We start from the raw sequence: 23,041 nt of genomic DNA on the forward strand, positions 1-23,041 counted from the left end.
TACTTCCCTTTAGTATCTTTTGTAGTGCTGGTGGTTTGTGTCTATAAATTCTATTAGCTTTTGGTTATTATGGAAGATTTTAGTTTCCCCATCAATTGTGAAAATTAGCTTTGCTGGGTGTACAATTTAGGTTGGTAATTGTTGCCAACCAGACAATGAATTATACCACTCCAGGCTCTCCTGGCATTCAAAGTTTGTGTGACAAAATCTATAGTTATTCTAGTTTTCTTTCCACCGTGATAAAGTTCTCTATTTGATTTTACTACCTTTAAATTTAATTCCTTGATTTTAAATCCAGAGTTCTTACAATGTGTCTAGGAGTGTTTTCTCTCCGATCCTGTCTGCAAGGTGCTCTGTATGCCTGTCAGGTGGGTGAGATCCACTTTCTTGAGCATAGGGAGGCTTTCTGTTATTATTTTGTTAAATAATTCAAGGTTCTCAATGACTTCAGTTTTGAATTCTTCTCCCTTGCCTGTCTCAATTATGTGTAGATTTGATCATTTGGCTGAATGTGTAAGTTCCTGAGTGTCCCTTTGGTATGTTCTGAGTGATTTTTAATTTTCTTTCCAGTTGGATTCCTCTATCATCAAAGGATAGCATTTGTATTCCTTCTGTCTTTTGTAATTTATTGGGTTTTCTCTGTGACCTAACCCATGATTAATTTTGTGTTTGTTTTCTGTGGATTTGAAACTAAAGTGTATTCTTTACTATTAGGCTACAAGATTACCATATTAACGACTTTGTCTAGGGATCCTACTGCTTTGCCTTTCTCCCCCATGTTCCCTGAGTTAAATTGAGAGTGGTAAGTGTCACATTACGTTTCGGTGTATTTCTTCTTGAATTATCAGCAGTTTCTGCTGTAAAGGTTGAAGCTGGGTTATTTGGGATGCCTTCATAACTACTGAATGCTTTTTTAAACTCTGGCTTTCAGTATAAACCAGTCCTTTTTCAATTTATTGAAGATTTTTAGCCTGAATTCTACCTTGTCTTAGATCAAGATCAAAAGCAATACTTTTTGTTAGATTTTCTTTGCCTTATATGTTTTTTTTGCCCGTCCCTATATAGTTCATCTTTCAAAATTACATTGTGTTGGCTGTGTCTCTAGTGTTTGTGGTTTGAAGATTTTTACCTTTTGAGTGGCATGCTATCTATTCTGCCTAGCACATAACTAGAATTCCATAAAAATGTGTTTTCTTTTTTTTCTTTTCCTTCACCAGGGGCAATCTCCAGAGTCTCAATCTCCTTGTTACCTGTCGTCTAGGACAAGTCTAGACCTGAAGTCTCCTTCTGAGCCATCTGGCTTAGTTGGATCCTCAGTTTCGATTATGCCCTGCTTGTTCTCATACCTTTTCCCAGGTGACAGACCCGCAGATCTGCATCGGTGGGGGGAAGGTTTAAACCCCATTCTCTACCGGCCTGACCCTCAGAATAAACTTTCCAACATTCCAATATTTCCAAAAATAGTCTTCAAAATATAGTTGAAAGGCAGAAAATAGGATTTTTATGTGAATTTTCCCAAGTACTCCATAAAGAAACTAATTTGAGTTCTGTCAAATACTACTTAGACCATTACAAAAAAAATCTATGGGGTGGATGTACCTGATGCCTGCTCTTTTGCAGTTTCTGAACTAAATGTATTAGAATAAGGATGAGCACAGGATAAGCACTCGACATACTGTGAATTCATCACGTCTAATACCTTGACATCAAAGTCTTGGGGGGAGGGGTAAAGACTGTCTTCATTTGGTAGATAAGAGTCTGGGGAAGAGGCAACCAAGAGTAACCAGAGTAATCAAAACACCAAATACAGACTGAGGAAATTAGCAGGAATAGGATCATGGAAGGTTTCTGCATCCTCATTCTGCCTGCACTGATTCCTGTCTTTCTACTTGCCCACCATCAAATGAACAGCCAATCCTTGTGAAGATCTAACTCACACAGGAGGGAGGGAGGGATTGGGGAGCTAGGCAGTGAGATCCTACAGCTGACTGGAGCAGAAAGGAAACCCTAGTGACTTTCTTTGAATGAATGTATGGGGATCAGAACAGCAAAAAGACAGTGAGTTAGGAGCCAAGAGTCAGCTTTCTCTCTGTCCCCTGTCTCTTTGGCTTTTCCCCATCAGTTACTCTGAACATAGCCAAGTATTTCTTACTCAAGTGGGTTGCAGCTGTCCAACACATGTTCTAAATAAGAGCCAATAGGGCTGTTTCTATTTTTAACATTTTAATATGGATGCAAAGGTCACTAAGATTCCTTGTGTGCTGGTTCAGTTCTTCACTCTCTTGACTTCCTAGCTCTTATTTTTCTCCAAATTACATACATACATATATATGTATATATAATTGGTATCTACATATATGTGTATATGTATGCAGACTGTATATGTGTATATACATAATCACATGCACATGTGTGTGTGTGTGTGTGTGTGTGTGTGTTAAGATGAAGTAAAATGAGATATTTGGGTAAAAAAAAGACCCTAATCATTTATTTCCTTTGGGCTAGACTTTAACTGCCATGGATTGGACAATCTACCCATCCTATGATATGCAGTGACCTTGGGAAACTGCACTCCAGGCTTGGACTAAAGCCATTCCATTTATCTTTTAAGCATAGAGAAAGATTTGGAATAGCAAACTGCTTTAGAATTTCTCTCTAATCCATCATGTTCACATCTGAGAGCCTTGAGGCTGAGATAGGCAGACTTGCTTTTTACTGATTCCCATGAACAATAAATACCGCTGTAGTATGTCTCCATAAGAGGTTCCACATGGATGTTGTATCTGATCCTCACAACCTCATAACTGTTTCAAGTATCCCCATTAAACAGATGGTAAGACTGAGGTATGGTATTTGAGACACTTGCCCGATGTCATTGATCACCAAGACAGACACTGAGGAACTGACTGTAATTCTTCCATTCTTGCGACCTGTTGTCAGTATGCATATTCTTCAATCATAAACTTTCCCTTCCCTCTTTATGCTATGCTTTTGGAACCATGTAAGTGTGCAGAATGCAAGCACAACTGGGCAATAACCACCGTTAGCCTCAGAGGTCAGGAGCCACTGAGTGATATCGAGTTCTCTTGCTCCTTACCTGTTCTCAGGGTCAGCCAAGGTCATGCTCCGAGTGACATAGCACATTTTCAGGGGGATGTTTTTCCGGTCTCTATGGAAGGAGAATGGCTGGGATGACAGAGGGTCTGATGAGCCACCACCTAGCCGAGGGGATTCCGGAGGAGGTGTTTCCCACCCAATCTCTGACACTGGGGATCCTTTCTTCACATAGGGCGTGGCTTCTCTCATGTACTTCACTGCAAACAAGAAGCACAATGAGAGGATTTAAAAGCTGACTTTATGGAAAGTTTGAATGTATGTTTGACGTAAACTTCTATTGGACAAACTCTTTTTTTTCTTGAACTCAGGCAGGGCCTGGGCACCATCCCTGAGCCTCCCTGTACTCAAAACTAGCACTCTACCACTTGAGCCACAGTGCCAACTTCTGGATTTTTCTGTTTACCTAGTACTAAGGCTTCAGATATGGTAGGCAAGCACTCTACCACTAAGCCCCATTCCCAACCCTTGGACAAACTCTTTCTATTTCGCCTATTTCTGACCAAGATTGAGAATTTCTGTCCCCATCAGCATCATTATCCTAATTCTTAAATTATAGGTGCGGTTGGGTCTTAGAATTTTTTGGTACAATGTTCCGCAATTGAGAATTGCTCCTACCATTTTTTTTCCAATGGGGACAATGTCTATCTTTTCTTCCTCGAAATTAAAAAGAAATAGGGGCTGGGAAGGTAGCTCAGTGGTAGAGCGCTTGCCTTGCATACTTGAGGCCCTGGGTTTGATTCCTCAGCACCACACAAGCAGAAAAACAAAAGCTGGAGGTGGTGCTGTGGCTCAAGTGGTAGAGTGCTAGCCTTGAGCTGAAGAGCTGAGGGACAGTGCCCAGGCCCAGAGTTCAAGCCCCACGACTGGACCCCCCCCAAATATGTGTGTGTGTGTGTGTGTGTGTGTGTGTGTGTGTGTGTGTGTATATATATTTAAAGTAGTTATAGAAAGCACTTGTCATCCAATAGAGTAACATATGAATTCAATACATCTTGATCAATATCACCCCTTTCATCATTCTTCCCTAGTCCTCACAATCCCTCCCCTTCCCTCAATTTTCTTAATTTTATAGCACATGCACTGTATTTTATGACCGCATTCCCCATCTCCTCTTGTCATTCATCTAACTCTCTCAATGTCTAGCTTTCTGATAATAAGTCACATTCTGAGAATAAAAGGTTGAAAACAAAGAGGGAAAGAGTTAAAAGGCACAAATTTGGGCTATCAGTCTTATTATTTAATGTAGATGACAGGAATATGGGAGGCACATTCATGTCTGTAGTAGTGAAAAATTATAGTAGCAAAAATGTTTTTGAGGATTAACAACTAGAAAAATAGTGGGTTAAATAGTGAATAAGGCATATTTATAATCATTAAAAAGTGAGATAGATGTAGATGTGTCAGTGTAGAAAGACCAGTAGGATCTGTTATTAGTAGAAATATAAAGTAGAAATCAGTATGTGACATGCCCAGGCATGTTTATCTACAATTACCTCTATGCAAACACACAAGAAAACAGACCTAAGTTGATCTATGTAGTAGAAATAAAAGTCCAGATAATAAAGAAATAGGCTTTGTTACTTATTTGCTAGTCTAATATAGACTTTCCATATTTAGCCACATGTATCTTACTTTCATAAAATTAAAAAAAATTAACTTAAAAGAGCCAAGTATAACAGATTTTTAAAATGTTTGCCTTGGTATTAAGAAGTTATTTGTCCATGTTGAATCTGAGCATTTAGTACTTTGCGTTGGAATTAAAGAGGAGATTGATTCTTGCAACATGCAATATGAATTTAAAAGTCTTTGTCCACATCACACCCTGTTCCCCGCCCCACTAGTTTGTATGTGAGGAGCAAAGTCCTTCAGAAATCCATTACTATAAACGGCAATGGGCTGGAATGAGAGCAAACTAGGGGGGTATTTCTTCCAGGTCTTCAAGGAGTCAGTTCACAGCCTCTCCCCTGTGTACAACCTGGAATCGGGTAAAGGGAGACTATAGAGATGAACAATATTTAGTTTCCATATGCGGGACTTACAACACCAAGGATGATTGTAGTAGATGCTGCTGGTGTCTCTTCTGGATCCCCTTTCTTTTATATGCCAGCTGCTCTGTGATGACTGAGAATGGCCCATCTCTACTCCCCTACTCTGTGGAGCTGATCTTGGCCCAACAGAGGCTACCAAGCTTTGGAGGCTGCAGAATTGCTACCTGCCCCTGCAGCAGAATTGCTGCTTCTAAGATATACACATATGACGGAACATAAGACTAGACCACAAACTCTGGCAAAAAAAAGTAGAATGAGCTAAGTTTTATGGTAGGAATAGAGTACCTTGAAAGAACTCATGAAAAATATAGGTCCAGGAGCATAAGTACACAGATTAGTTCACAGTACATAATGAACAAGTCAGGTATGATCAGAGGCATATGGTATCTATGTATATTATATTGGGCAACCCAATTACATAATATCAAAATCAGCCATATTGCTACAAGGCACGGAGAAGTTATTTAGCACTGACAGATACTTTCAAAGAGAATGTTAGGTTCTAAGAGAATATAAGCACAATTAGGAAGATTGTATAGCTTTATTGTTGCCCCAAACCTGATAGCAAAGGTTACAGTTATATAAGGAGGAAGATGATTCACCATCTGTGAATCTTAAGGAAGGTTGTTATTTCTAGTTATGTAAAGAGTAGTATAGACAGACTTGAGAACAATGAAGTGAATTCAGTGGGACAGAATTAAGCTGTACAAAGACGAAATCAATAGGCCCCTTTTGAAGGGATTGATTTTTTTTAAAAAAAACTTCAAAACTGTGTCAGTAGAAGCTAGAATACTGCTTAGCTTTGTATATTGTATTTACTGATGCATAGGAAATTTAAGCATCATCTGAGATTCATTTTTAGATTTCCTCTAAATTGCATTATTTATAACTCTGTGGCTGGAGTATGAGAGGCGTGTTTCAGGAGTGAGAATCAGGGACAATTCATGGTGTAAGGATCATATGAATTTGACTTTAAAGGGTAGATAGGACTTTACAAAGCAGGAATAAGAATGACAGGCTGGGAAGGTGGCTCAGTGGTATAGTGCTTGCCTTGTATGCACGAGGCCCTGGGCTCAATTCCTCAGTACCATATATAAGCAGAAAAAGCCAGAAGTGGTGCTGTGGCTCAAATGGTAGAGCGCTAGCCTCGAGCTGAAGATCTGAGGGACAGTGCCCAGACCCAGAGTTCAGACCCCCACGACCAACAACAACAAAAAACTAACAACCTTTTTTTATATATAGTTGTATTATGATTACTAATTTTGTTTGCAATTCCAAAGGAAAGAAAAAATAAATGTCAACCTAGCAAGGAGATAAAGATATACTTCAAACATGTGCTAACTTAATTTTGAACCAAGGTCTTTAAATATGTCTTCACATATTTAAACTTCATAATTTTCCCTGAAGGCCTTGCATTATATTGCATAAGAAAATTAAGGTCTAGAGAAGAAACTCCAACATAACTATCATTTCTTGTCTATATTCCCACAAATAAAAATAAGAGTATGTTGTTACCCTTTTCAGAAAGGCCTTGTAAGGGCTTTTGTACTTTGGCCCAACACTATGGACTTTATATAGGTTGTTCGTTGGAATTAGTATTATCGTATGCATGGTGCTAGCAAGTTTATCTTTTTTTTAATTGTGAAAATACCATACTGAGGGGTTACAATTACATGAGCAAGGTGCACGTTTATCTTACATGTACTCTCATGGATAGTTTGATCTGCCAGCAAAAGCTAGAGAGAATTTTCTATACATTATTTTTTAAGAGTGACCTAACATCTTGGCAAAACAAATAAACAAAAATCAGAGGATCTAGCAATAAAAACACGAGCAGAATTAAAACATCGATAACATTTGATTCTATGGAAGAGATTAGTGAATTACAGGTTAGAAATGTATTACAACAATTCAAGATGATGGCAATTATGGAGTAGAGATAGAAAGATATGAATGATGCCAAGAGAAGGGTTTATATATGTTTATCTATAGACCTAGAAGAGTAGAGAGAATGGGAAACGCCTCAGCATTCTCCTCAAGCAAACATACCAAGGAACTTTGGTTTTGCTGAACAATACCTCTGAATTTCATCATCAAGACAAATAGAAATGTGTATTTTCTTATTTGTACTTTGAATAGGTTATAGAGTATATAGAACTTATGTTTCTTCTGAGATCTTTAACTACCACTATGGTTTTCAGTAGTGTTGTGGGGAAATCTCAGCAAAATCCCTAAATGAGTCTTGAGATTTCTTGCAGAGAAACAAGTTTTCCATTTCAAAGAAACAAAAGAGGCAAGGAGATGATCACTACAGTGCTTAAGAAAGACAGCTGGGGTCCTGGGACTTCTTTTCTATGTCTGTCTGGAGTAAGGATAAGTAACAACACAGCCCTGCTTATGGCCCCTTTGTTCACGACTCTGCTTCCTTCTGATTGGTGGAGAAAATGGAGAAACTTGTGTATAACAAAGAGAGAGAAAGAAAATCACCATCAGATTTCTCTAAGGGCATGTGATTTCTGGTCCTGAGGAAGTAATGAGATTATGACTGTCTCATCCTGCTGGAAGAAACTCCATGTAATTTCTGCAAGGCTTGGCTATCAGGTATAAGTGTAAGTCTTTGATCCAGCACTCTCAGTCCTCTCTGACTCCTGATTAAAGCCAGAGGCTGAGTACCTTCAGTCAGAGAGCGAGACTGAGGCAGCCATGAATTGGAGTTGTAAAGCAGTGGCTTTTTTCTATTTTTTTTCTTTTTTTTTATTGTGGCTCATGGGGCCTGAATCCAGGGCCTGGGTGCTGTCCCTGAGTTTTTTCACTCAAGGCTAGTAGTGCTCTACCACTGTGAGCCACAGCACCACTTCTGATTTTCTGGTGGTTAATTGGAAGTTAGAGTCTTACAGACTCTTATCTCTGGGCTGGTTTTGAACCATGATCTTTAGATCTCAGCTTCCTGAGTAGCTAGGATCACAGGCATGAACCACAGGCGCCCTGCCTAGCCTTTCTTTTTCAAAAAATGATTTTTAATAATATTTATTCATTTATATGAAATAGTTGTACAAAGGTGTTTCAGTTCTGGCATTCAGGCTGTAAGTACAATGCATCTTGATCAATGTCTTTTCTATCCCTACCTTTCTTTCAGGCTACCATTTTTCAGAAATTGACACATTATTTCTGCTTACATTCCATTCATTGACCAGAACTTCATGGCCTATGTCCTTAGTCCCTTTTTTGGTGAGGAACTGGGGATTGAACTCAAGGTCTCTAGCTCTGTCACCTGAGTCATATACTACAGTTCTTTTGCTTTTAGTTTGTTTTTCAGATAAAGTATTGTGCTCTATTGCTAGGCAGGAATGGCCTTAGATTTAAATTCTCTTCCCTCTGTCTCCCAAGTAGCAGGATTATATACATGTACCATAATACCTCTCTAACTTTTGCCTAAACTGATCTTGAACTGTGATTCCCAAGTAGTTGGGATTATAAGCATGCATCACCATATTTGGTTCATATCCCTAATTCCTTCAGAGTTTCACTAGATTTTGTAATACATGACTACAAATGCATGTGTTTGAGCAACCAGTAAAGAAAAATTATGTTCTATTTATTTTGCTTAGTGTTTCTTGTGCCTTAACTTATTCGAACCTCAACAGCCAATAGTACAAGTATTATGATAACCCATACCTTACCAAAAACACAGTAATGGGGAACTGATATGTTCCAAGTGTAGTTCTAGAAGTACAAAGCAAAGACTTGAAGGAAACACAGATTGCTTCTAGAGTCCTTACTTGTAGCTGAAGTTTGGTCCAGTCATGGGGCCTGAACTCTGGGCCTGGGCGCTGTCCCTCAGCTCCTGAGCTCAAGGCTAGTGCTCTACCACTTGAGCCACAGCGCCACTTCCGGCTTTTTTCTTTTTTCTTATGTGGTGCTGAGGAATCGAACCCAGGGCCTCAGGCATGCAAGGCAAGCACTCTACCACTGAGCCACCTTCCCAGCTCCTATATGATTTCTTATACTTCTTTTTTCTTAAATTAATCATGTGTGTGTGTGTGTTTGTGTGTGTGTGTGTTTGTATGTTTAGTCTTTTTCTGTATTGAGAGAAAACATCCAATTAAGAGGCAATTGCTTGAAACAGAAGAGCATGATTTTGTAAGCTGAACTATTAAACTATGGCATTTCAATAAACACCCTTTAAGACACCATAATATGCATTCATAACAGAGGGTTTAACCTGGCAGAGCTGAACAGCCAGTGTCTGCATAATTACACCTCCATGTGCTTACTGACAGTAATTTCAGAGAAAGAGTTGTTGAAACCAATCGAGAGGCTGCCAGGCCCAGTTCAGGGCACCTAGTAATCAGAACTAATTAATAAACCCTGGCCCTTTCTGAACATCACAAATTAAAAACTGGAATTGAGCAATTAAAATTCCGATCCACAGTTGCAACAAAAGAAATAGGAAGGAGGGCTTGTAAGAAGCGGTCATCTCATCCCCAACACTCAAGTCGCTTTCAGTGCATTCATAGTGTTTGTCTCTGAAGGACAGGCTGTTAGCTGTGAGACCTTCAAAAGAACGTTGAGTAAAGCTCAAGTTTGCTGAGGCTTCTAGTTGCCACAATTAAATCTTTGTTGGGGCAGCCAGATGACACTTGAAAGGAAAAGCACACACAGGCTACTAATGAGGAAGTGCTCCAGGCAAACCCAATCAACTTTCCTACCAGGCTAGTTTCTAAAGAGCTAGAAAAATCCATCTGATAGGTTCATTTTCTTAAAAATAACAACAACAGGAAAGAGATTCAGGTTACAAGAAGGAGAGGAGGAATATTCTATTACTCTCAAGGTCATGAGCACAAGATGTGAACTTCATAACATGAAGAAGCTGGTGGGTAGAAACATAGGTGGTTACCCATTGCTGCATCATATAAATGGAGGGTGGGTTGTTTATAGTAGGGTTTGCTGACAAAAAAAAAAAAAAAAAGAGCATCAGACCTTTCCTCAATGGTGGTTTTCTTAGGTTGCCTTAGAAAGGAAAGATGTGCAGGCAAGGGAGTCATTTTTATTTCCAACAAAGACCAAGAAATTGATGAGAGAAGTAATATGACTTTCCAAGAAACCACAGCTAATCTCTCAGAAGGCTGATGGTGTGCTAGAAAGTGAATTGGCCCTGGGAATCGGGGACCTGGATTACAATTCCAACTCTGCCACAACTACCTCTTCAGCTCTGGGCAAGTTGCTGCACCTCCCCATCCCATTTCTATCACCTGTCAAGGGAAAGAAATTGGTCCCTACCTTTCAAATATGTTGTGACTCCTTAGGAAGCCGCTTTTATCAATAACACTTTTTAAAAAAAGTAAAGTACATAGCTTACTTCATCTTGCTATTTTGTCATCACCAATAACCCTGTTACAATGTGTGCCAATTTCTAGACAAAGGGCTAGGACAGTTATCACTTCTGACCTGAAGAAATCCTACAGCCACATGGCACATAGGAAAAATAAGCCTCTGTGGAGATTGCGTACTCAAGTTTCTTTTTCTTTGGTTTGGCAGCCTTGTGCAGGAGATTTACTGTTTTCATTCACGGACCAACATTTATTTCACTCCATTTTGTCAGGTGAATTTTTTAAAGGCGTTTGGATGACAGCAAAGAGGCTTCCCAAAGATCACGAGGTCAAGAAAGAATGAGGTTGAATTTTAGTGCAGGAAGTCAGGAGACAAATAAAGAGAGTATGACTTTGTTGAGTCATATGTGGCTTCCACATACACGGATATCTCATAATTATCCTATATGAGCAGTCACATATCCAATGCATAGCCTACAAAATTAAGAAGAGTGAGGGAAGGGGGGTTTGGGAGGGAGGGGTAAAACATTTAAAGGGATGAAATTTGATCAAAAGCATGCATTTATAAACTGCTTTGTTGAGGAGCAATTCCTTTCAATTTGAAGTCTCTCTCTCTCTCTCTCTCTCTCTCTCTCTTCCCCCCCCCCCCGCAAACACACACACATATTTAATTACCCTACTTGAGATAATTCATCCATCCAATGGGACCCACCTTGATTCTTCAACAAAGCAAGTCTATTGCTTCAGAGTAAGCCCATAGATGTAGGGAAACCATCCCTTTCTGTGGCTGGTCCTGCCACCACCCAGACTGTACTGATGAGTTCACTTATCAATTCACCAAACACATCCTGAGGTCTTGCTGTGGGTAGGCTCTGAGCCTTGGACTTACCACAGTGGACAACACAGCCTGGCTCCCTACAGCAGGAGTCTACAGCCCAGTGCACGTTGGGGATGGATAGAGTCCAGGGAGGAAGACATAGACGAGTGGACTTGAAAATGAATGTGCCATTCCTCTGAAAGTGACACACCTTGCAAACTTAGAGCCGTCCCAGTCCACGCACAGCTATCTGTCATCTGGCCACCACCTCCTACCTGACTTGGTCCCCGCAATTTACACACAAACCATAGAGAAGTGCTGTGTAATCCTCTTGACCTGTCAAAGTTTGCTTCTGTCTCTGTCCTTAATGCCTGCAGTTTCCTCTTTCTGGAAAACCTCATATATTCTTTAAGTCTCAGTTTAGAAACAACCACTTTTTGTGTGTGTACTGGTGCTGAGGCTTGGACTCAGAACTTAGGGCCTGGCAAAGAAACATAGGTCCCATGGTTTTCCTTATTTGCAATAATTAGTATATATCGGAGACAAGCAGAAAAGGTCAGATAAGATGATGTTAAGTGAAATGAACCCCAAGATAAGGTGTTTTTTTTTTCTTGCTAGTGTTTCTAACGTATTTATAAGGGACCATGTGATTTTTTTGTTGCTTTGTATGTCCCTCCCCCATGGTATAAACCCTATTTCACTGTATTTGATGTTGGTATAATATGGGGAGCGAAAGAGAAAAAACAAATTGTTTAACTAGGGATACAGGTGGACCATTGCAACAGTGAGAAGTACACGACGCTATGTCAAAAATGAACTTTACAATTTAGGCAGGGGGGGGGCAGAGGGAGGGAGGGAGTGTGGTGGAGATGGGGGGAAGGGATGGTAGGGGAAAAACAAAGGAGGAGGCAACAATGCTTGATAAGAAATGTACTCATGACCTTGCTCATGTGATTGTAGCCCCTCTGTACAGTATTTTCACAATAAAAAACATTAAAAAAAAAAAGAAAAGAACTCAGGGCCTGGGCACTGTCTCTTAACTTTTCTGCTTAAGTCGGCTGCTCTACCCCTCACTTGAGCCACAGTTCCACTTCTGGCTTTTTGGTGGTTAATTGGAGATAAGAGTTTCATGGATTTTTTTTGCCTGGGTTGGATTCAGGCAAGTGTTTCAAATCTTAGCCTTTTGAGTAAGCTAGGAGTACAGGAATACATTTCACATCACTATAACCACTTTTTTTTTGAAGTATAACTAACTCCTGTAGACTTAACTACTTTTAAACCAAATCACGCTCTGTAGCAAACCCTATGGATATCCTCAGCATCAGCACCAGGACTCCAATGATATAACTTATTTGTTGCCAGGCACTATGATGATCAACTTACAAATATTTTTAAAGCTTGCAATTCTATGTGGTTACTTATTTGCACACACATCTCTCTAGTGGAACCAGAAGGTTCACAATTGGGTGACTGAAACAGAAACAAAAACTCTAGACTCTGAATTCAGATGACACACATCCCAGCTCTGCCATCTGTCAACTGTGTGAGCTTGGGGGAAATTTCCTTATTGTTTCAAAACCTCCATTTCTCCATCTGTAAAATGAGTGTACACAGTAGTGCCTACTTCCCAGCATTGTTACAAGGATTAAATGAGTTAACACACATGCGAAGGGCTCCAATAATTTGTTTGGGACACAGTAAGTAATCATTAGCATTAGAAAAAATAAAAACTCAGGCTTGCTTATTCACGTCGATATGGCAGCAATTAGCACAGAAGTCATAACGCATAGAATTACGGAGGAAATGAATGACAAATACAATCTCCAAGATAGAATTTTTCACGTAAGTTGTTCTTCAGGAGGAAGAGACAGAACTGGTCTTTTCTTCCAAATGAAGTAGCAGGGGTCAGAGAGTGTCAATTACTCTTCCAAGGTCACAAGATCAAAGAATAACAAAGACCAGGATCTGATTTTATCCTATAGAATGGCGGGCTGGTGAGGTTTTTCTGAAAAGAACCACACAGAAATTTGTCTAGACTAGATGAGCCTTTCAGTTTTGGCCATAACCTCTCTCTACCCTGCCACTACAGAACAAAAGAGACCATATAGGACATGGAGATACAGGAGTGTGGCTGCATTCCAAGAAACACTTCATCGACAAACACAGGCACCATGCCAGATTGCTGTACTTTGCTATCTCTGGCTGATGCACAAAAACAATAGTGAGTGAGCAATGTATTGATTACTTTCCGTGTATTGGGCCGTGCTCTAAACATGGTTAGGACACTAGTTTAAGAAGGGAAATCTCATAAGGTAAGAATGTTATTCTGCCTATGTCACAATCACAGAAAGTGTGGCAAAGAGAATGAACACAGCCAACATGAACTCCTGGTGGTGCTGGGGTTTGAACTGATATGATCTAACACTACGGCTCCATTCCTCCTCATTCCATGTGTACTTGTCACCAAATAATTTTAGGACCCATGCTTTAAAAAAGATTTAGTCTCCTGGGGCTGGGAAGGTGGCTCAATGGTAGAGCACTTGCCTTGCATGCATGAGGCCCTGGGTTCGATTCCTCAGCACCACATAAGCAGAAAAAAAAAGCCCGAAGTGGCACTGTGGCTCAAGTGGTAGAGTGTTAGCCCTGAGCTGAAGAGCTGAGGGACAGCGCCCAGGCCCAGACTTCAGGCCCCACGACCGGACCCCCCCCAAAAAAAACCCAAAAAGCAAAAAAGATTTAGTCTCCAATGTCTTTTCATCTTCTTAAATATGTATATATTCTATATGTAATATATTATACTTATATATTATACTTATATATGTAATATATTACTAATTATATATTTTATAATATATAACTATGTATATAATTATATTATACATTACTTATTATATTATAGATACTATATAATTATATGATGTATAAGTATATATTATTTCATATATAAATAATCTTTGCCTTTTACATAAAGAAACAAATAAGCCAGGCTAAATGGAGGCTGTTGCTACTGAAATTGTGGTTAAAAGACTTCTGTTCTACCTCACTGCTGTGAGCTGCTAACTTCCCTAATGCCAGTGATGCTCAAGTAGAAACCAGACACCGTATCTCCCAGTCCTGATGCAGAAAAGAATTCTACTCTGTAGAAGAGTAAATTATTTCTCAAATCCTTTAAGCTGTCCGGGGCCATGCTGTAATTCCTTCTGGAATGTGGTTAATTAAGATTTCTAATCTGAAGACTCTGATAGTGTGAGGCCAGGTCAGTGCACAGTTGTAATGCTGTCTACATTCATGCTGAATATTTCTTCATTATCATATGCTTACTAGGCTACATATTAGCTGGGTGACATCTGCGTTCATTTTAAGCTATTTGAGTCATGGAATCCTCATCCTTGTCTTAAACTTTGTCTTCCTTAGAAAGGCAATACAATGAAGTCTAACATATGAGCTCCAGAATCGGAAGATCTGTGTTGGAATGCCAAATCCGGATTGGAATGCCGTTTACAAGCTGGATTTCTTGGATCAAGATATGGAAAATTAGGAATCCTCGGAACATTCCTCAATACAATAAAGGCTGTATATAACAAACCTACAGCCAGCATCATACTCAATGGTGAAAAACTAAAGCCATTTCCTCTAAACTCAGGAATGACACAAGGATGTCCACTCTCTCCACTTCTCTTCACTCTAGTATTAGAATGCCTAGCTACAGCAATAAGACAAGATGCAAACATAAAGGGGATCCAAATAGGGAAAGAAGAAGTAAAACTCTCCCTTTTTGCAGATGACATGATCTTGTATTTAAAGAATCCCACAGACTCCACTCCCAAATTACTCAAGCTGATTTAAAACTTTGGCAAAGTAGCAGGGTATAAAATTAACCCTCAAAAATCAATGGCTTTTCTGTATGCCAACAATGAGAAAAGTGTGGCTGAGATTAGGAAAGCAACTCCATTCATAATAGCCCCACAAAAAATAAAATACTTAGGAATTAACTTAACCAAAGAAGTGAAGGACCTCTATGATAAAAACTTTAAAAACCTGAAAAAGGAAATCAAAACAGAACTTAGAAAGAGGCAAAAACTCCCATGCTCTTGGATTGGAAAGATCAACATTGTGAAAATGGCAATAATTCCCAAGGCTATCTACAAATTCAATGTGATACCTATCAATATTCCAACCTCATTTCTTCAAGGAAATAGAAAAGGCAATCCAAAAATTCATATGGAACAATAAAAGACCCTGAATAGCAAAAACGATCCTTAACAGAAAGAACAGTGCTGGAGGAATATCAATACCAAATTTGAAACTCTACTACAAAGCCATAGTAATCAAAACAGCTTGGTACTGGCACAAGAACAGACTTCAGGACCAATGGAATAGAATTGAAAACCCAGAAATGAACCCACAGACCTATAGCCATCTAATCTTCCATAAGGGAGCTAACAAAATAGAATAGAAGAAAGACAGCCTCTTCAGTAAATGGTGCTGGCAAAATTGGTTAACTACTTGTAGAAAACTAAAGCTAGATCCTTATATATCACCTTGCACCAGAATAACTCCAAATGGATCAAAGACCTCGGAGTCAAAGCAGACACTCTGAAAACATTACAGAACGGAATAGGAGAAACCCTAGGTCTGTTTGGCACAGGCCAAAATTATCTTAATAGACACTCAGAAACACAACAAATCAAAGAAAGTTTGGACAAATAGGATTGCATGAAATTGCAGAGCTTCTGCATGGCAAATGACATAGCTAGCAAGATCAGTAAAAAGCCCGCAGACTGGGAGAAGATCTTCACTAGCCATACAATGGACAAGGGTCTCATATCTAAAACATACCTGGAACACAAAAAATTAAATCCCCCAACAACAAATCTTCGAAGAAACAACTGCCCAATAAATAAGTGGGCTAAAGACTTAAAGAGAAACTTCTTTGAAGAGGAAATAAGAATGGCCAATAGACACATGAAGAAATGCTCAACCTCCCTAGCCATAAAAGAAATGCAAATCAAAACAACATTGAGATACCACCTCATCCCAGTTAGAATGGCTATAATCAAGAACTCTAAAAATGACAGATGCTGTAGGGGATGTGGACAGAAGGGAACCTTACTACATTGTTGGTGGGAGTGTAAACTTGTTCAACCACTTTAGAAAGTAGTATGGAGTTTCCTCAAAAGACTCCACATAGAGCTCCCCTATGACCCAGCAATCCCACTTTTGGGCATTTACCCAAATGATCACAAACAGACCATACTAAAGCTACAAGCACAACTATGTTTATTGCAGCATTATTTACCATAGCTAAGATATGGAACCAACCCAGATGCCCCTCAGTAGATGAATGGGTCAAGAAAATGTGGTATATATACACAATGGAGTTCTATGCCTTTATCAGAAAGAATGACATTGCCCCATTTGTTAGGAAATGGAAAGACTTGGAAAAAATTATATTAAGTGAAGTAAGCCAGGCCCAAAGAAACATAGGTCCCATGGTTTCCCTTATTTGCAATAACTAATATATGTCTGAGTCAAACAGAAAAGGTCAGATAATTTGATGTTAGGGGAATGTACCCCAAGATAAATATTCAAATGTTTTTCTTTTTACTTTCATGCAATTGTTTCTAACATATTTATAAGATGATTTCTATGTTGCTTTGTATGTCCCTCCCCCACGGTATAACCCCTGTTTTCACTATATTTGATGTCAGTATAATTTGTGGAGGGGAAGGGAAAAACAAATCGTTTAACTAGGGATACAGGTGGACCCATTGCAACAATGAGATGTACAAGTCGTTATGTAGAAAAACAAACTTTATAACTTTGGTGCGTGCGTGTGTGTGTGTGTGTGTGTGTGTGTGTGTGTGTAGGATTGGGTGGGCAATAACTTTGGTGTGTGTGTGTGTGTGTGTGTGTGTGTGTGTGTGTGTGTGTGTGTGTGTGTGTAGGATTGGGTGGGTGAAGGTGGGGGGAGTATGGGAAGGGATGGAAAGGGGAAACAAAGAGGAGGCAACAATGCTTGATCAGAAATGTACTTGTTATCTTGCTCATGTACTTGTAACTCCTCTATATGGTATTCTCACAAAAAAAAAAAGAAATCAAAGAATTCAATGTATATTTTACAAAAAAAAAGATATGGGTCTCTGTATCTCAGTTTCCTCATTTGATCGTAGCAGTGGATATACTATCTTGCAGTGTCTTCATAGGATTAAATACATTTTAAAATGTATACCAAACCCCCAGAACATACTTAACAATGAAATGTAAATAGTATGATGCTAGTGTCATGATTGTTATGAGATTCTAGTGAGAAGCACACCAATTACAAAGATATTACAATTGCATTACAAAGACGCCAATCTTTCTTCTCATGTGCTTGAAAACAATGCTCACTCATTCATTTGCCACACATAAATTAAGCTCCCGCCTTGTGCATTGTGTAGAATAGGCATGGCAGGGGAGTAACTCAGTTGGACATGCAAGTTCTTGCTTTGGAGTACTTTACAATCATCCAGAGAGAAAGCCATATGAATCTAAAATCTGAGAATGACTGCAGAATTTTATTCAATCAAATAAAGTTTATTTCAGACATCAGTAAACACTGAGAACAGGCATTTTGACAACAGCTACAGACTTGATTCAGAATAATTTGCCAGTGGGCTGTCTACCATGACAAAAATTCATATATTTTCCTTGGGAAAATATAGGAACTATTTAAACAGCCATATCCTAGTAATTGAAGAAAGAAAGTGGGTACCAGAGTGACAGGTAGTGAGGATGCAACTTCTCGTATGTTTTTCACTCTTTGCTGTATAGATGATCACTTGTGAGTGGGACCGGAAGTGCTGCTCTCAACTGCCCTTTAAGGGTTTCTTTAGAAGATTAAACTGCTAGTCCAGGGCTGGGAAGGTGGCTCAGTGGTATGTGCTTGCCTCACATTCATGAGGCCCTGGGTTTGATTCCTCAGCACCACATAAGCAGAAAAAAGCAGGAAGTGGCGCTGTGGTTGAAGTGGTAGGGCACTAGCTTTGAGCTGAAGAGCTGAAGGACAGGGCCCAGGCCCAGAGTTCAGCCCTCACAACTGATAGAAAAAGATTCAAACAACAACAACAATAACAAAAACAAAACACACACACAAACCTGCTATTCCAGGGGTAGTTGATAATAACATTCTGCAATTCACACACAGGGCTCAATAAACTTTTAGTTATTCTTCAATGGCAGAAGCCCAGAAACAAAGCTTTTCCAGAGAAAACCTCATAAGCAATCAAAGTATCATAACTTAAAAGAAACTTGAGCAAGGTCTAAGATTATTTTTTCTTCACCATAGCCTGGGATGTGAGCTCAAAGTAATTGTGGAAGTGTCTGACTGTAAGGTGGATGGGTGAGGGCTTAGTTCAACAAATGAAGCGATGAACACCAGCTACTTTTTAAAATACATTACACTACTCCATGTACAAAGTTCAATTGTATATTTTTATTATCCCCATCTGAAGCATGCAAGTTCAAAAGCTTTTTAGAATTTATGTACCTATTGCTTGAGAATATCATGATCTAGCAAATAAATTCTACCCAGTAAGTTCTACCTCTCCCCAAATCATGCATTACACACAATCGCAGCTTGCTCTGTAAGCTCATGAATGCACGACTCACCAGAACTGACCTCCCATTGGGAATCTGCTCTCAGTTTTCTGTTAAAGGTTAAATTTGGCTGGGTCTTTCCTAATATTCTCTCAAGAGAGCAATCTTCAAAAATTAGATGAGGATGACCTAGAAGAGGCCCAAGCAACTTCCTTGGATTAGATGGAGAAACAGTGAAGAATAAGGTCACAGGAGCTTTATACTTCCAGAAACTTCACTACTTGATCCTGAACAGACAAGACTGAAGGGACCATTTCCCACTTAATTAGGGTAAGAAAGGGACAGTGGTGAGCATCAGTGAATGGTTATGACCTCTTTAGAACTCGTGTGAAAACTGGCAATTCAAAAGGTAAGCAAATTCAGGGGCTGGGAATGTGGCTTAGTGGTAGAGTGCTTGCCTAGCATGCATGGAGCCCTGGGTTCGATTCCTTAGTACCACATAAACAGAAAAAGCTCAAGTGCGCAAGAAAAAGCCTTGAGCACAGAGTGGCTTAGGGACAGAGCCCAGGACCCGAGTTCAAGCCCCAGGACCAGAAAACAAAAAGAAAGATAAGCAAATTTAAATAGCTTACCTTAAATAGTAAACACCAGACAAAAAATTCAATCCCTCATCTTCTAAATCTAGTTTCAGAGTCCCCATCACCCTGACAAATACATGCAAAATTATTGTGACTAATAGTAATAAGTAACTGCTCAGATTGGGAAAAATCTATAGATAGTGGAGGGGATTTAATTAAAAAAACTTATCTTTTACTAATTAGATTAGAATCACTAACATATTCCATAGTTGTCAGAAAGGAAAAATATAAAGGTTATATTAGCAAAAGACTAAAAAGTAAATAGATATCTGTTACATTTAGTGGGATAAAATTGGAAAACAACTTTGTACATGAAAGGAAAAATAACATCAGACATGATAGAGTATAAAAGAAAAAGTGATCTCTAAAAAGATGGAACATTTCTGACACAACATTCTGAAGGCACAATCTTTTAGGAAAAAAATAAAATTAGCAAAACTGCTGTAAGTAGAAATAGATAATACAGTTAACCATAAAATTTTCTTAATTTTTTAATTTGAACTTTCTTGTAAAGGTAACATACTGAGGGGTTACAGTTATATAAGTCAGATAAAGAGTAGATTTCTTTTTGAACAATGTTAGCCCCTCCTCATTTCTCCAGCTTTTCCCTCTCCCAGCTCCCTTCCCCTCTAAGTTGTAAAGTTCATTTCCAACCTAATGTCAAGTGAGTAACACTGTTGAATTGGTCCACCCTTTCTTTATCTTGTCATTTATGTGATTCCCCTTCCTCTCCCCAAATCAGATTCTTACTTTTTTTTTTGAGGTAAGGTCTTTCCATGTAGCTCCCGTGGCCTTGAACTCACAATCTGGATCCTCCTATCTCAGTTTTCTTTTTTTTTTTGGTTGGTCGTGGGGCCTGAAAGCTGGGCCTGGGCGCTGTCCCTCAGTTCTTCAGCTGAAGGCTAGTGCACTACCACTTGAGCGTCAGCCCCACTTCCAGCCTTTTCTGCTTATGTGGTGCTGAGGAATCGAACCCAGGGCCTCATGCATGTAAGGCAAGCACTCCACCACTGAGCCACCTTCCCAGCCCCCTATCTCAGTTTTCTAAGTAGCCTCCTGTGTGCCCATCACCCTCAACAATTCTACAATTATTAAAGAGACTGGAATGCTGGTAAAAATTCTCCTTATGAAGAAAATATCAAAATTGGATTTATTAGAAAAATTTACCTTAGTTTCAAAGAATAATTTACTCAATCATAAATTGTTTTAGAGAACAAAGAAGGAAGCTTTCAATTTTATGTGTAAAATTAGTATTTGTATTTTAAAAAAGTGGACAAGGAATGTTTCAGAAAGGATGATTACTAATTCATTTCATTAGTAATTATAAATGCAGAAGCACTAAACAAAATATCAACACTTCAAATCTATAATATAGCAGACTTGGAATATGTCAATAATGCAAGATGAGTTAAATATTAGGAAAATGTATAATTATGATTCAGCATAAAAAGAAAATGAGAAAAAATTCATTTTATAAGCTCCATTTGGCAGTTACGTTGAAATAAAAAAATAATTCCATAACCCAAAATAGAAGGTGTTTTTTGTAAATTTGATAAAGATCCATTAAGGAAAATAAAAATCTGACAACAAATATTGAAAAGGGGCAATCCTACAAGCATCTCCTGAACAACAAGGCTGAAGTGAAGACACCTTCCACTCCTGTTCTCAGACACAGGTCAGGCTAAGAGACAAGAAGACGCACTTCAAGGTCCAAAGGATGACAGAAAGGTTTAAAGGAAATTAAGCCATTGAATATATAGGTGAACAAGACAAAAAGAGAAAGGAAAAGATGGGGGGAAAGTAACGAATAGGATAAAGCACCTATAAACTCATTATGCCTGAAGTTTCATCATGACTGGTGTCCTAATTTTGGATGTATTCATTAACAAATCACTTAACCCTCTAATGTGCTTAAGCTTCCTTACCTATAAAAGCAGACTTTTTTTTTTTTAGCTACTTTGGTTAATTCCATAGACAATGATGCTATTCAAAGAAAACAGAAAATATAGGGGAAAGTACAAGATTGGCTATGAGAATACACTGCCTCAACTTGAGAGTCAGAAGGTTTGAGATATGGACAGCACAGAATTATGAAAGGAGCTTTGTGAAGTGATCAGTTTCAGTGGAAAGAGCTGAAACAGAATAATCACAATGGTAAACACTAAGTACTCACTAAATCTGGGTTTTAGATAGAGGATGTCTTTTAATTCTAGGTCTCCTGTTATACATAGTTTTCAGATGACAGAGTCAGAACCTTGCATAAGACCCCCATCACTCCAAAGTCATGGTGCTTTACTGAAGCCTCAATGTGACTTCAAAGCCCTTCGTCTTCCCCACTTGCTGCATGAATCTGCCTTTTAGAAGCAGCTCTGACTTAGCATCTCTGCTCTAAAGAGCTATGGAATGTTAAGCAAGTCGCAAAAGCTGTCTAAGCCTGAGACTGCTTCTATTTGAAAAGAAGAAAATAACATGAATACCATGGGCTTGTATATATTAAATCACAGAGAGTGTCTGGCATATTGGAAAAGGGAAAGGCCATAAATTGTAATTCAATTTCTCTACCTAAGGCATACCCCCTAGAAACACAGAACACAGACAGAGAGCTGGCTGGTGTGTAACACCCTAGAGCCAGTTAAAGCATGCAATTTTAGTGATGTTTTCTTATTTTCCAAATTATCTATTCCCACAACACACCCCCAATCTTCTCCAAAGACAACCCAGAGTCAACCAGATGGGCGAATCAAAGCTGGAAAGGGAAATGGGTGTTGAACTGAGCATATGACTTAAACCTTTCCTCCTCTCCTAAAACCTCTGCATTCTCTGATCTAATCTTGGAACAGCAACAAAGAATGAGGTGGTCATGTGGGTGTTGAGAAAGGGAAAGCTCAGACTGAACAACAGGAAGCTTATTGGGCTACTCAAGAACCAGAAGTCTAGATAAAACATTGCAGACACTGAAGCAGACCAAGATGGCTTATGCGCCTGGTAATATATTTTACTACTTTAAATTTTAAATAAATGTATTCCAAATAATATTTTACTGTAAATATTACATTAGATAACAGCATAAATTTAGGAATGCCCTGAAAAGGTAGCTTTCCTTTGATGCTGATATGCATCAATATCATCAGAACGTGTTTTAGGATATGTCTGCCTGCGCTTGGAAGAATCCAAAATCAAAGTCTCGGCTTTTGCAAGGCTCATGCCAGTGCCTACAGTAGAACAGTGGAACCAAGATTTAATGGTACTGAACAAAACCAGGGTTTTAACAACCCCAGGCAAGCAGCCTGAATTGTCCTGGTTTTCAGATTCCGATGGTTGCTTATATATAAGTGCTAACATGGAGATTTGGTTCATTGATTCTATGAATAAAACATAGTTGAGAGAGGACTTGAAATTTCTAAGTGCATATAACACTTTTAAATATTATATAACTTCAAAATCATTTCTTTTTCCTTTTTTTGGCCATTCCTGGGGCTTGAATTCAGAACCTGTACACTGTCCTTGGGC

The 23,041-nt window shown here is 39.0% G+C and overlaps 1 protein-coding gene across 2 annotated transcripts in view; it reads right to left on the minus strand.

The window, feature by feature from the left end:
* Sntb1 (syntrophin beta 1) overlaps positions 1 to 23,041 on the minus strand; it is a 227,115-nt gene that overhangs the window by 118,072 nt on the left and 86,002 nt on the right. For both annotated transcript variants that reach the window (XM_069991333.1, XM_069991332.1), the window contains exon 2: positions 3,098 to 3,314. In XM_069991333.1, the coding sequence (XP_069847434.1) occupies positions 3,098 to 3,314 (217 nt within the window). The remainder of the gene's footprint in view (positions 1 to 3,097; positions 3,315 to 23,041) is intronic.

The sequence above is a fragment of the Dipodomys merriami genome, unplaced genomic scaffold, assembly GCF_024711535.1.
Source record: "Dipodomys merriami isolate MVZ:Mamm:240054 unplaced genomic scaffold, mDipMer1.0.p SCAF_4, whole genome shotgun sequence".
Taxonomy (NCBI): Eukaryota; Metazoa; Chordata; class Mammalia; order Rodentia; family Heteromyidae; genus Dipodomys; species Dipodomys merriami.